The following is a 15,286-nucleotide window of genomic DNA, read 5'->3' as shown; positions in this document are numbered from 1 at the left end:
ATTCTCTCATGTTCTGGTCACCGAGGTACCCTGGTCTCTCTCCATGTGATTTTTTCCTCGGGGTTCTGTAAAAGAGGCAGTTCACGTTCCATATATACCAACAACTCCATCCTGCGGAACCGTATCACAGCTGAGGTGAACTCTGTAACACAAGAGGTGACTCCTCGTATGTGAAACGAGTTCGGCTACTACTCAGATGTTTGCTTTGTAGCAGGAGGGGGTTACAATGAACGTCTCAAACCTGCGTTTGTTAGCTTTAAAACTTCCTGTTTCCAGATGCATGTAGATTATTCATATTCAATTTATATTTTATGAAATAAAAAAAATGAATTCGTGAATAATACTGTACAACAGAAAAGAGAGCCAGTTGGCCAGTCGAGAAACCAGTTTTAGTAAAACCGTATATTAATGAGTTTCACAAATTTCGTTGTAAAAAACTTTCCCAACGTACAAATAATCATATTGCTACTCAAAGTGAAAAAAAGAAAAAAAGCTAAAGAGATCATCGTCCGAAGAACTGTCTGAAAACTTTATGTGAAGTATACAGGGTGATTCAAAACTGCTATTACAGTCTTCTAGTGGTTGTTGAGGGGACTTAGTACATGAAGTTTTCTAAAAGGAATTCATGTCCTGAAATGTAGCGTTTGGATGTAAAATCTGTATGAGAATCGGATAACTTTCAAACCTCCCGGTACGCAAACAGCGGAAACAATGAGCTTTGACCTGTGTACTGTAGCAACTTCTCCTCGGGTTCTCTTCTGTGAGATGAAGGACATCTTCTTCTAAGCTAAGAGTGCAGCGTGTCCGTGGAGCACCTCCTAGTTTCCAACTTCTCGCAGGCGTTGTTGCACTAGACGAAAGAGTTGCGTGATGTAATTACAACAGGGACCGAGGACGGTGTCCTCTTCTCGGCTTGTGGGCGTCCCCTGAAGTGGAAGTTTTGAAAATCATCATATCTTTAAACTGATTTTATATCCAAATGGTACATTTCCGGACATGGGATCCTTATCAAAACTTCATCTACTAAGTCCGCTTTACAATTCCTGAAAGCCTATAATAGAAATTTTGAATCAACCTATCCACTTATTCTTATACCGACATTACGTTATATTTTTATATAACTGTAAAACGTCACTTTGACAGAATGTGAAACAAACTGGAAAGTATTGTTAAGGTGTACAAGTATGACATGCGGATTTCAGAGAACAGATGTCGCGCCAATGCAGTTTGAGCTATAAAGATCTGACACTGCGCCATTTTGTTGTGTCATCAATAAGTGACAGACGCGCACAAGTGATAAATTGGACAAGTGTGTGCATAGTGTTGTGTTGTTGTGTTCAATATGTCCAAATTTACCGCAGAAAGAGCATTAGCGGACAGCATTAATTTTCTGTTTTCATTTGAAGAAAACCGCTGATGCATCATACGATTACTTCGAGAAGCTTATAGTGAACGTGCTCCATCGCAAGATACCTGTGAAAGATGGTTTCGACGGTTCAAAACTGGTGATTTCGATGTTGCAGCGACGAGCTTGGTAATCGCCAAAAACATACGAAAACGTGAAACTGGAAGCATTGTTCAATGAAGATGATTCGCAAACACCAAAAGAAATATAGATGGGTGTCACACGATTTGAACGATAGGCAAATGGAAAAGCGCAAAAACACACGCGACATTTTGCTCGCTCGGTACGAAAGGATGTCATTTTTCCATCATATAGTTACAGGGTATGAGAAGTGGATTTATTTTGAGTAACACAAGTGCAAAAAAAACTTTGGGTAGACCCAGGCCCACCATCTACATCGACCGCAAGACCGAAAAGCTTTGGCAAAAAGATGATGCTCTGTGTTTGGTGGGATCAGAGGGGCGTGGTCTATTATGAGCTGCTGAAACCTGGCAAAACGGTTTGAGCCGTGGTAAAAATTGCTGTTTTGAAGAGCGCGCCGCAGCGTGTAGTGTGAAGCAGTCGCCCTCCGTTTCTGGCGGTGGCGCCGCTGTGGCAATCGCAGCTGTGGTGTCTCCCTCTGGTGGGAAAGGGGAAAGGTTGCCTGTTCACGAGCATTTAAAGGCGCTGTTAGCTCGCCAGTCGGTCAGTCTCTCGTCCTCAGCTTGCTGTCTCTCGCCCGCATCTGTTAGGCAATTAGTGTCTGTCTGTCGTTCGGATCAACCTTTAAAGCCGGCAAAATGAGAGTCTTTCCACTCCGCCAGTAAGAGAACTCAGCGAGTGGTTGCCCGGTCGGGGCTTAGTCCCTGCATCTGAGTCTGCGCGTTAGGCCGCCAGTCTGCTCGAGTTTGCTCAGGCAATGGTCACTGGCGGTTGGATCGATCGGTTGGTCGGTCGCGCACTGAGACACAAGATGACTTGTCCGTCTTGAGCGTCGGCGCATGTGAGGTCGCCACGTCAGTCCAGTGGGCCGTGGCGTATAGCGAGGGGTAGTGACTTCGCGGTCGACACGAGAGCAACAGGAGTCAACCCACGACATCAGTCTGGCCGGTGCGAGCTGCGACGCCGTGAGAAGGGAGATCGGCACGCCTTCCTGCGTCCGTTGAAGCGGCTGGCAGCGGACGGTTCGGGAGAGCGATTTGGGGGTGCTGCGCCAGGTCTTCTCGAGAAATCGCAGTTTATTAGAAGTTAAGTTATTGGTGATATGTTGTTTGATTTACTCTTGTTAAATTCTACTTGTTTTCTTGGTGAGGTCACCAGCCATTTTGCTTTCGAGTCGTCCCATCATTCTTCTCCGTTTGCCCACCCGCGGGAAGGTGGTTGTTTATAAATTGGGTGGTCCGTTTTTCCCTTGTGGAGTAGGGGCGGGTTAGAGCAACCTGCGGTTCGGGTTGTTCGACAATCTCCCTATCAATCTACCGTACGTTAGTAGCTTCCTCTGTCATGTGTGTCGGATTTGGTGTGTTAACGAATTTATTGATTGGAGTGTAACGGCCTAATATCTGAAATATGTTTTGATCTTTGGAAACTTTGATATTATTGCCTATGATCTTGAGAGGCGGTATCTGTGTACTGTAGAGCATCTTAACTATTGTTTGGCCAACCTTGTACAATTTTATATAAGATTGCATTTCATGGGCTTTTATTTAAATGATCATTTTAGTACATAAAGTTGCCAGCCTTTCACCGTAAGACTTTTCTTAGAAGTTAAAATCAAGTTGCACCTTCGGTGGCAAGGTTAATATTTTAATTGTTACTGTTTTGTGCCATTTCCATCCCTCCTACGGGGGGGGGGGGGGGCATAGTTTGTGTGCTTGTGTAAATTGTTAAAACTCTTAGTTAGAGTTATCTGGTGGGTTGCAGATTTGCACCAGTTTAGTCTTTCAGAGGCTGTTGTGAGCGGTCGTAACTACGGCCATGTCAAAAGGGAGCGGCAAGGTTCTCTGCCCGAAAGCTCATACAGTCAAAACTTGTTTCTTTCTGCCTCTGAATAAATTGTAACTTTGATGTTTAGAGGGTGCTTTCTGATTATAATTTTAAATCCGTTTCTTTTAAAAAATGCTTTTAGGCACTATTAAAGTGAATAAAATTCCCATTTGTTAAAAGGAATTTGGTTATGATTTCATCAGTTACTCCCTGGCAGTTACTTCCATGCTTACATAGTGTGATTAAATGTGTTAATGTTCTTGATGAATCGCTAGTAAATAAAATAAATTCTTAAGAATATTCTTTGAAAATAAATCACGCTTTAGGTTAATATTAAACGTTATCAACAACGATTGACCGATCTGAACCGTTCGCTGCTTGAAAAAAGGCCACAATACCGAAAGAGGCAACACAGAGTCATTTTTCTTCATGATAATGCCCCTTCACACGGGGGAAAACCGGTTCGCGACACGCTGGAAGCACTCGGCTGGAAGTCCTACCCCATACAGATTACTCGCCAGACTTGGCTCCTTCCGATTACCACTCGTTAGCACCGATGGATCGCGCACTTTCTGAGCAGCGCTTTGGTTAGTAAGAAGATGTGAAGAAATGGTTCGATGAGTGGTTCGAAGCAAAAGGGGAAAATTTTTACTGGCGTGGTATTAAGAAATTGCCCGAAATATGGGAAAAACGTATAACAAACGATGGAGCATACCTTGAATAAAGCACTATTTATCATTCTTCTGAATTCAACATTTTTTAGAAAAAGATACCCGGATTTCATTCTTGTACACCAACTACACACTCACAGACTTGTGATACGTCATATTTAAACTTTTGCATCACCTATCTCGTATAACAAACAAACATAAACATGAAGTACTACAAATATTGTAATGGAGCATGTGCAGACAAAGACGCCGGTGAAAATCACGAATAAAGTGCTGACATCCGCGAGACAGGTGCCTCACACAAGCCTAGGGTGGAAGCTCTCGGGGATACCGTTAGAGACGAGGTGCCTTCCGCTGCTCGCTCCGGCCGTTGCAGCTGCCTTGCCGGATAGTGTCCAGGCGCCACCATGAGGGACGCGCGTCGCCCTTCAGGGCCGCTTCCTCCTGAGCGAGTACCTGCGAGCCAGACGGAGAGGGTCTGAGCCGCCTTGGACGGCGACGCGGTGCGCCCACTTCCTCAGCAGGCCGTAGTTCTGGGCCATCTGCCTCTGTCGCCACTTCGGCCGCTGCTTCGTAGACTGGAATCCGGAGTGTACCAGGAAGGCGTTGTCCAGCACTAAGAACCGCCAACCAGAAGCGAACATCTCGTAGGCCTGTGTACAAAAACAACACGTTTCACTTCTAATACAGTAACACACTAGACAGAGGAAATATTCCGCCGAGACATAGCAGCACGGCAACATTGTTGTGTGTCTCTATTAAACTGGTATTACTATACAGAGGGGTCCAAAAAAATGTATCCACTCTTTAAAAGTCCATAACTTGCAAACTAATTGACGGAGTTGTCTAATTTTTGGTGAAAGTGTAGCTTAAAGTCCAACTTAAAGATATCACTGTAGGTGTTCGAAATGGTCACCATTAACAAACGATGCCGCCGAACTGCAGCACGAACTACTGACTGTAACGTGTTCAGTTGGATATTTGCACATGAATGTACGATGGATTCTTCAAAGTTCATTCAATGTGCGTGGCTTTTGTCGATAAACGACGTCCTTTACTGTTCCCCACAGGTAGAAGTCCAGAGGAGTTAGGTCTGGGGCACGTGGTGGATACTCCACAGCACCTCTACGGCCTATCCATCTTCCTGGTAGATTTTCGTCGAGATACGCCCTAACACGATTTTGGTAGTGGGCTGGGGCACCATCCTGTCGAAAGTAAACTTTTTCGTCTCCATACAAGTCTCGGATGGCAGGTAAAATGGATGTCTGAAGTTTCTGAAGGTACACCTCAGCGGTAACAGACGGATGGGCCAATTAAGCCCCGTTAAGACAACCCACACCACAAATTTACTCCTGGCAAATTCACGGGTTTGTCTACATGGACGTTCGGATTTTCAGCGGCCCAGTAGATGCAATTGTGGCGATTTACTGTACCGCTGAGTTTGAACTGTGCCTCATCAGACCACACAATCATCTCTGCAAACTCTTCATCGTTGTGCACCGTGTTAGTAAACCACTCGCACTACTCCATTCTACGATCTGGGTCGTCCTCGTTCATTGCGTGTAGCAATCGTGGGATGTAGCACTTCCACTTTGCTGTCTTCAAAATTCGCCGAACACTTGAGCGAATCACTCCAGTTTCACGGACACACTGTCTCACAGACTTCTGCGTACATATTTAACACAGCCCTCGGCTTCAAATTTGTCTCGAATGCGACGAATCGTTAAACGTGTCGGTGGCTCTGTTTGATACTCATTTCGCCATTGCCGTTGAACCTAATTAATGTTTTCGTACTTAAAATACCGCTTCAAAACTGACTTCCTTTCATCGAATGTAAGCCTTGCGTCAGCCATGTTTACTCGAGTAAGTAGGTGCAACTAAGATCAGAACCATGACTATCTGGCGACTGTCTTCTGACAAAACTAAACAACGCAATACAACGCTTGCGTGCCGATTGCCGGAATTACAAACTATTACACCACCAAAGATGAGACAACTCCGTCAATTAGTTTGCCACTTATGAACTTTTGAACAGTGGATACATTTTTTTTGGACCCCTCTGTATACCATACTGGAGATAGCGGGAAAGATCTATTTTAAAGAGCAAGCAACTCTTCCTCTTCATATCTCTGATGTTCTTTGTTTCCCAAGTCTTCAATGAAGAAAAAAGGAAGGAAGAATCATTAGAGAGGGAGCACGATCTCAGATTTTGTCAACAGTGAGGAAAGAAATAAAAAATGGTTGAAATGGCTCTGAGCACTATGGGACTTAACTGCTGCGGTCATCAGTCCCCTAGAACTTAGAACTACTTAAGCCTAACCAACCTAAGGACATCACACACATCCATGCCCGAGGCAGGATTCGAACTTGCGACCGTAGCAGTCGCGCGGTTCCGGGCTGAAGCGCCTAGAACCGCTCGGCCACCGCGGCCGGCGGAAAGAATTCGGCTGTGTCCTTTCAAAGGAACGATCCCGGAATTTTCCTGGAGCGATTTACGGAAATCGCGGAATACCTAAATCGGAAACAGGTTTGAACCGTCGTCCTCCCAAATGTGAGTCCAGTGTGCTAACCAATGCGCCACCTTGCTCAGTTCTTCAATGAAAGTACGAAGAACTGTCTTGTAGCGTTTAAACTGACCAGTTACTAACGTGGTGCAGATTTTAGAAATCGTTACACTTCTGCTGCAGTTCTACCTTATATGCATCAAATATAGACAACCACTGTCGATGAAAGGAACAATCGTGAGAACAATACGCAGTCTCTACCTCCTATTCGTTTCTCTCTGTACATTTCACTTATTGTCATTTAAGAAGAGTTTATTACTGAATGCTCTCTCCGAAACGGCTGGGTGTCTGTACGAGTTATAAAGTGGCATATTTCTTTTACAACTTCTATCTAGAAAACCATGACCGCCCCTCTACTGTGGCGATGAAGTCGTATGAAGTGTTTTCAAAGGTGTGTAACATTCAAGGGAGAGGCAGAAAAAGCATCATACGTACATAAGGCCACTCAGGCCTTATTTAGAAGGTGCTCGTTCGAGATCTACGCTGTGAACGTCGAGTTAAGGAAGCACAACTTTGGGTTGACTTACCTCGGACGCCCGTTCTTGTCCCCATCGTGACTAAGCTGGAGTCAGCGCTCCTACAGATTCCAAGAGAGCAGCTGCAGGGGTTTGAACAGATGAAACTTCCATATATAAAGAGCGTTGCTATCCGATGTAGTTGGATCCAAAATCCTATCAATTTGCCGAGTACAGGCCAGTCCATTACAGGGATGTTATTCGCGTATAAACACTCCGCCACACGCCGTGCATTATGAACAGGTGCTTGATCGTGTCAAAAGATGCAATCGCAATCCCCGAATCGCTCTTCAACAGCGTGGAAGCAAGAAGGTGCTTACAACATCAATGTAGACCTGTGCTGTAATAGTGCCACGCAAAACAACAAGGGGTGCAAGGCCCCTCCATGAAAAACTCGTCCACACCATAAAACCATCGCCTCCGAATTTTACTGTTGGCACTACACACGCTGGCAGATGACGTTCACCGGGCATTCGCCATACCCACACCCTGCCATAGGATTGCCACATTGTGTACCGTGATTCGTCACTCCACACTCAACACAACTCCACACAATGCCGAGTAGAATCGAACAGCACCTAGCTGCGACTATTACCGGTTTGTAAGCATACAGTCAGTGTTCCACTTTAGATCATGTATCTTTATGAACGGGCGCGAGCTTCCCTGACGTACTAATGGACGTCGTTGTTGATATTTTTAGACTTTATTGCCCACGTGGCAAGTGCCAATAGTAGTAAGCGGGACTTGGCGGCGTGCAGTAGAGCGGCATTATGGCTTCCGTGTAGTTTCCCTTGCTACGTCCCTTACAGCGGGGAACTGTGGGTCGTGATTATCACTGATAGAACGTTTTTCAATGTGTGCACACAACATGCTTCATTTGTGCAGAACATTATTACATCCCAATAAAGTAGGCTATGCTTCTAATGCTCAAACATTCATTTCGAATCACAAACGCGTAATTTTTCGGTAACGGTACAACATCGCATCAGCGGTCAGGCGTGTGCCAATAATCGCACTTAGTTACATGTATAGTGATAAATGCTGTGCCTCTAAACTATTATCTACTTGAAATTAAATGTACATAGGCGCTTTTGTAGATTATGTACCCCGTCATGGGATTTATTGTTGACAATATTGGGTCATTTGGAAGAAACTGCAACATTAATTCAGTGAACACTAGGCGTAAGAACGTAAAATCGATTTGCACTTCGATAAGAGTTCTTTAAGCATTGCGGTGAAAAGTCTGCACTATACATCAGGTTTCATTTGCAACAGATTTCCAGCAGAACTTAACAAAAAACTGAAAGACAATCCACAAGCCTTCAAATCTAAGTGGAAAGGGTTCTTTGTTATACACTCGTTATATTATGTACAGGTATTTATCACAGAATTTGAGAACTTTTCTCTGTAAAGTGTTATTTATTCATAGACTCTCTCAAATGTATTTGCATTTGATTAATTCCTTAGTTCTCTTGTCTGTAAATTTTCTAATCAAACCTTTGTTTTGAATCGTTCCATAACAAGTAATTTGGCTCACATAGTCCTACGGAATCTGATAGCTACATAAAATAATTCAGCGAATTTGAATTGGATTGTGAATTAATTGTTGCTCAGTCGCACTCCGTCCACGCAGTGCTTATACACTGTACCAGCGGCCTGTAGACGGAAACATCACGAGGTGAGTTAAAACCATGAACTGCAAGATTTGTAGTGTTAGGACAGTGTTTGTTGGACCCATTTCTGCAGAGACAGTTAGGCGCAGTACCACAATTCGTGCGTAGGCAACGTTGAGGTTTATGCACACGATAAAAGATAAACTGGACAGTGCCCCAAGACTCCCTTTTCGCCGCTTACATACTCTGAAGATTCTCGTATGAGTTCAGTCCGAAATAAATGTTTTCAGTAATGTTCTGAGTTTATTTAAGAATCCCAGTGTAACTATGAAACAGAAATTGCAAGAAAAACATACAGGGCACATCAGGGAAACAAATATCGCTAGTAAACGAAATTATAATAACACGACTTTCATACCAATGCATCTGCAACACTTTTGATAAGCTATTCGTTCTCGAGTGTCTCGCTGTCAGTCTTACCACTGTACCTTACGTCACCCTGTAAGTTAGTATGTACATGACGTTCAACAACGAAAAATAGTTGCGCAGGTATGTCTTACAAGAAAGCCCTTGAGTGCGAGGTCGCAATAGGCCAGTGATGTTTAGAGCATTCAGTGCCCCACATACTGTTTGCCATGCAATCACAATATTTGCTGTTAATGGCAGCAGGGGACAGAACTGGAGGTATCCAGTGGTGAGCACAGCACGAGGCTACGGAGCGTAGTTGGACTGCTTAGTCTACGAATAACTCACAACAGTACTATACTACTAATGGTGTTGATACAAATCAGGACAATGGCAATGATAAACAAAGCAAGCCGGCCGCGGTGGCCGTGTGGTTCCAGGCGCTGCAGTCCGGAACCGCGGGACTGCTATGGTCGCAGTTTCGAATCCTGACTCGGGCATGGTTGTGTGTGATGTCCTTAGGTTAGTTAGGTTTAAGTAGTTCTACGTTCTAGGGGACTGATGACCTAAGATGTTACGTCCCATAGTGCTCAGAGCCATTTGAACCATGTTTGAATAAACAAAGCAAACATTGCATTATATCAACAACAACTGGCGAAGTTGACATTTCGTCAGAAAGGAAACCACGGAATTTGGCATAGTGAGAAAGAAGTGACAGATAAATTATTAGCGTTTCCGGAAAATGAGTCAGCGGAATGTCTTATTCGCTCGATTGTTGGACAACTTACATGAGTAATACAATGATGACGATACGTGCTTCACAAATGAAAGTGACACTGAAACAGGTGTTGAGCATGTAGTCCATCATCTCTGTCGAACAGGGAGCCACAAATCATTTCGTCAGTGAAACATATTAAGGGACAATCGTTGTCCAAGGAGCAGGTAGTAAACATGATTACGTAGGCGGAACATCACCAACAGTACAGTAAAAAAAAAAAAAAAAAAATCTGAAGAGATTTCGATCAAGTCCGCAGCAGTAATATGACCGTGTACCGCAAAAGAAGAGCTGCGGGTATTCAAGGGGGGACAAGGTGCATTTGTTACAGAAACTAGTGTTTGCACGTTTCAATTTACAGGATGTGCGTGATACTGACCTGCTACGTTATACACATTAAATCACGCGCAACATAGATTACAAGGGTTTTATTCGAAGTAGTGGATGATTACATAACTTGAAAGAGTGCTACAGAATTAGAAGACATAATACAACGAAATTTCAAACAAAGCGTCAACTTGACGAAGCACAGCAAATTGCAGAATCAGTCCGAAAATTAGTAGATGAGATAAAACAAACTCATCCCATTCCTCAGTAAGGAATTTGTTTTCATCTCCGACCAGTCGAGATTTAAAGAGGAAATGCATATGAAAGGAACCCTGGAAATTAGAGGTCCCAAGAGAGCTGTATCGAGATCAAGTAGCATCTATGTCTTCACGCATTCGTATACAATCTGGATGGTAAATTGGCTGGAAAGTTCAAATGGGTCAAAAATGGTTCAGATGGCTCTGAGTACTATGGGACTCAACATCTGAGGTCATCAGTCCCCTAGAACTTAGAACTACTTAAACCTACCTAACCTAAGGACATCACACACATCCATGCCCAAGGGAGGATTCGAACCTGCGACCGTAGCAGTCGTGCGGTTCCGGACTGAAGCACCTAGAACCGCTCGGCCACCGCGACCGTCGGTGGAAAGTTATTTATTGTGCTGCGAGAAGTTGGACATGCTCTGCCCCTATGATTCTTTCTCGTGTGCGTGATCTTGCAAGGACATTAGGGAATAATTGCGCCACGACAGGCAAGAGTGGGAAAACGGGTGTAAGAGAACTACAACTATGGTATGAGCACTTCTTTCGGCCAGTGGCTGGTCAAAATAACTTGCTTTTGGTTGATTCCTGGTCTGCGAATAAAAATAATACTCGTTTAGAGGAAACTATCCCTCCCGAAAAATGTGTGGCATTGCGGTTCATACCACTTGTAACCACTGGACAAACTCAACCTCTGGTTGTTTGTTTTTTCCGTGCCTTTAAATATATATTATTGCACTATCTGCAGCCACGCCTTAAAGGATAGCCAGTTTCAAGATAAGCTCCACGACAGGCTGTTTGTCATTCGGTTGCATGCCATCAGATTCCATCATATCTCATCCCTCGTTACACCAATATGATTCTATATGGATTCTTTAGGAATGGATACCTAGCGGAACGTTCTGCACAGTTTGCAGGTCCGAAGGAGTTCGCATTCGATGATGAGGGTGCGAACCTTTCCGATCACTCTGGCGTGCCATTTTTCATTCGGTAGTCATGGTGCAAGTTAACAGTTTGTTTTGAACATTTCTTGATTGTCGACAATGGCCATTTTGTGACGTTTAATACTTATATCCCATAGAAGGTTGGTCTCTAAATCTCCCGGACACTCATTTTCTGTAACCCTCCTGTCTGAGTCGTTAGCAGCTAATATTATTTCTGTCGTAATTAATAACACAAAACTTTGAAATGAGCCTTAGTAAAGATAGAACTTGCCAACTCGTATTTTAAGGATTCTTTGATAGTTTATGTCTGATTATAACACGAGGTTCCGACAGAGAGCCCTGCTTCAAAATTTATCTTTTGATTTATAACAGACAAGTGACTTACCACAGTATGTAGGCATTGCGTCCGTGAATGGTGTAATCAATGTATTTTTCAACAGTTATTAGCTACGTTTGATTAAGGGCATTTTATTCCCAAACAATAAATATCACTGCTGGTATACATCAGCAAGCGGTGCACGGCATACGCAGTCTCTGCATATTCAGGAACAACGCTACACTGGATCACAAAAAAATAATAATAAAGGTTGGGGAAGTTAGGAAAGACACATTGAGACAACAGACCAGCTGACTTAAGAATAATCTCTCGAAGAGCTTTTACAAAAGAAAAAGGACATAATGTTTGTGGATATCATGCCCCAAAAGCAGAAATCAAATGGTGTTGAACGGGGAATCAGACCCAGTATTGTAGCTCTGTGCTCTATTGTGACTTACAACTGCCGTCAGTATTAACGTGGGAGGAAGTGAGAGGCGAAACTGAAGCGCTAGTTGAGACTGGTAGACGATCAGTGAAAACGCAGGCCACCTCGCTGCCGTACATTTGCGTCCCTGGAAGTGGCCGGACTAGAGAACTGACGGCAGCTGGTATTTCGAACAAGGAGTCTCTATTGGTCACGTCGAAGTTTCCCGTAACTATGGTTATGTCAGATCTGCAATGAGAGTATGGGTGCAAGTATCCACTCGTGCAATTTACGAGTCATGACACAACAGCCGTCTAGGCTTGCGAAAACTTAGCTGAGGCCTACAACTGATTGATCCCCACTCCATCTAAGGAGAAATAGCATCAGCCATAAGCCGGCTGCGGTGGCCGAGCGGTTCTAGGCGCTTCAGTCCGGAACCGCGAGGCTGCTACGGTCGCAGGTTCGAATCCTGCCTTGGGCATGGATGTGTGTGATGACTTAGGTTAGTTAGGTTTAAGTAGTTCTCAGATGTTAAGTCCTATAGTGCTCAGAGCCATTTGAACCCATTTGAAGCATCAGCCATATTCCCACCAAGCGCCGGACGGGTGATAGTTGTTAATATTTACATCATAGAAGCCAAGAGATCCGAGCTCTCGGGGACACTGACAGGAGACAACCGCATTTCGTATAGTTCCGTGAACGTAACTGGCCACGTATCCCCACCTCTTGAGACAACTGAAAAGAAGGACCCTAGCTCATAAAACATCTTTCTACTTTTAAATAGAGGACCCTTTTCGGCGCCACGAAATTTTCGCCGAATGTGTGATAGTCGACTCCCGACCAGTGGCTTGTAAGACTTCGCAGTACACGTCGCACGTCTCCTCAGGTAACACTGGTACCGCTGTACCTCAGTAGGACTTGTTTGTGTAGCCCTTCTGCACCACCTACACACTTTCTGTATTGCTGTTTGTAATTAATGACATTTCTAGCTAATTACTAGGCATACGTTTTAGTTCCTGAGAATTTTCCTTCCAAAATTTCTTTACTTGGTATAGTTTAATACAGATGTCCCTATCACAGAATACATTATTACCTCGACCTTTAGCGTTGACCTAGAGGAGACAGGTGCTGGCCGCTCACAACGCCTAAAAGTGTCTCAAAGACCTTCCTGTGATAACAGATCTTGTATTCAGGGAAGTTCAATCTCGCCACCTAAAGTTTGTGTGGCTGTAGTTTATACAAACTCGTAGAAGTGAATATTGTGCTTCCTTCTACAGAACCACAATGACTATTTCCCACATAATTTCGAAAAGAGTCAGTACTCTCTCTCTGACCGGAATAAGATAGTGGTGCAGACAAGAGAATTCAGATTAAACAATTCAGAATGAAAGAAAACAATTCAGAATGAAAGAAAATCCGACGTCTAGTGACATATGTCGTATTCCGCAAGATCTGTTCAAGTGACGGATGTGCAGCCATACCTGCGTGTTTCTGGTGAATCCGTAGCCGACGAACGTCTCATCGAAGAGAGGAAGATCTTCGCTGGTTGCGACAAATACTGGTTCGGCCTTCCACTCGTACGGCATCTCGTATGCTATGTTAAGCTGAGAGGCATTCGATTCGTGGAACAGCCAGCGTGTGGGCTGCAAGCACCTCTGGTTACGCCTGTACACTGCCCAGTGGTAGGGGCGCACCTGCTGCCTCAGCGCCAGTTGCCGCAGCTCAGTCTTGTCCCTCGGCACGTGCTTCAGCCTCGAGTCCATCTCGAATACCGGCAGCACGTACGCGCACCTGTTTGACAGAAGGGACGGCATCGAGAAAATCGTAAAGAGACTCAACAGTTTTCAAGTTCATCTTGACTATCCAGTGGATGGTGGGAACGCTGCCGTGTGTCGATCAGCAAATATACACTACTGGCCATTAAAATTGCTACACCACGAAGATGACGTGCTACAGACGCGAATTTAACCGACAGGAAGAAGATGCTGTGGTATGCAAATGATTAGCTCTTCAGAGCATTCACACGAGGTTGGCGCCGGTGGCGACACCTACAACGTGCTGACATGAGGAAAGTTTCCAACCGATTTTTCATACACAAACAGCAGTTGACCGGCGTTGCCTGGTGAAACGTAGTTGAGATACCTCGTGTAAGGAGGAGAAATGCGTACCATCACGTTTCCGACTTTGATAAAGGTCGGATTGTAGCCTATCGCGATTGCGGTTTATCGTATCGCGACATTGCTCCTCGCGTTGGTCGAGATCCAGTGACTTTTAGCAGAATATGGAATCGGTAGGTTCAGGAGGCTAATACGGAACGCCGTGCTGCATCCCAACGGCCACGTATCACTAGCAGTCGAGATGGCAGGCATCTTATCCGCATGGCTGTAATGTATCGTGCAACCACGTCTCGAGCCAATAGATGGGTACGTTTGCAAGACAACTACCATCTGCACGAACAGTTCGACGACGGTTGCAGCAGCATGGACATTCAGCTCGGAGGCCATAGCCGCAGTTACCCTTGATGCTGCACCACAAACAGGAGCGCCTGCGATGGTGTACTCAACGACGAACCCTAGTGCACGAATGGCAAAACGTCATATTTTCGGATGAATCCAGGTTCTGTTTACAGCATCATGATGGTCGCATCCGTGTTTGGCGACATCGCGGGGAACCCACATTGGAAGCGTGTATTCGTCATCGCCATACTGGCGTATCACCCGACGTGGTGCTATGAGATGCAATGGTCTCGGACACCTCTTGTTCGCATTGACGGCACTTTGAACAGTGGATGTTACATTTCAGATGTGTTACGACCCGTGGCTCTACCCTTCATTCAATCACTGCGAAACCCTACATTTCAGCAGGACAATGCACGACCGCATGTTGCAGGTCCTGTATGGGCCAATCGGAATACAGAAAATGTTCAACTGCTGCCCTGGCCAGCCCCTTCTCCAGATATCTCACCAATTGAAAACGCCTGGTCAATGGTGGCCGAGCAACTGACTCGTCACAATACGCCAGTCACTACTATTGATGAACTGTGGTATCGTGTTGAAGCTGCATGGACAGCTGTACCTGTACACGCCATCCAAGCTCTGT

At 44.7% G+C, this 15,286-nt stretch overlaps 1 protein-coding gene across 1 annotated transcript; it reads right to left on the bottom strand.

The window, feature by feature from the left end:
• Window positions 1-4,469: 4,469 nt before the first annotated feature.
• LOC126206241 (beta-1,4-glucuronyltransferase 1-like) lies at window positions 4,470-14,001 on the bottom strand. The gene is made up of 2 exons (XM_049938877.1): window positions 13,669-14,001; window positions 4,470-4,694 (listed from the first exon to the last, which is right to left on the bottom strand). The coding sequence occupies exons 1-2, from the start codon at window positions 13,999-14,001 to the stop codon at window positions 4,470-4,472; spliced, it is 558 nt and encodes a 185-aa protein (XP_049794834.1).
• Window positions 14,002-15,286: the final 1,285 nt, after the last annotated feature.

Source organism: Schistocerca nitens, chromosome 1, assembly GCF_023898315.1.
Source record: "Schistocerca nitens isolate TAMUIC-IGC-003100 chromosome 1, iqSchNite1.1, whole genome shotgun sequence".
NCBI classification, from domain to species: domain Eukaryota; kingdom Metazoa; phylum Arthropoda; class Insecta; order Orthoptera; family Acrididae; genus Schistocerca; species Schistocerca nitens.
This window is presented reverse-complemented; position numbering and strand designations above follow the sequence as displayed.

Coding starts and splice junctions, on each gene's coding strand:
- LOC126206241 (XM_049938877.1), bottom strand. CDS start 14,001: ATGCCGTCCCTTCTGTCAAACAGGTGCGCGTACGTGCTGCCGGTATTC. Junction 4,695..13,668: donor GATTCACCAGAAACACGCAG/GTATGGCTGCAC, acceptor TTTTGTACACAG/GCCTACGAGATGTTCGCTTC.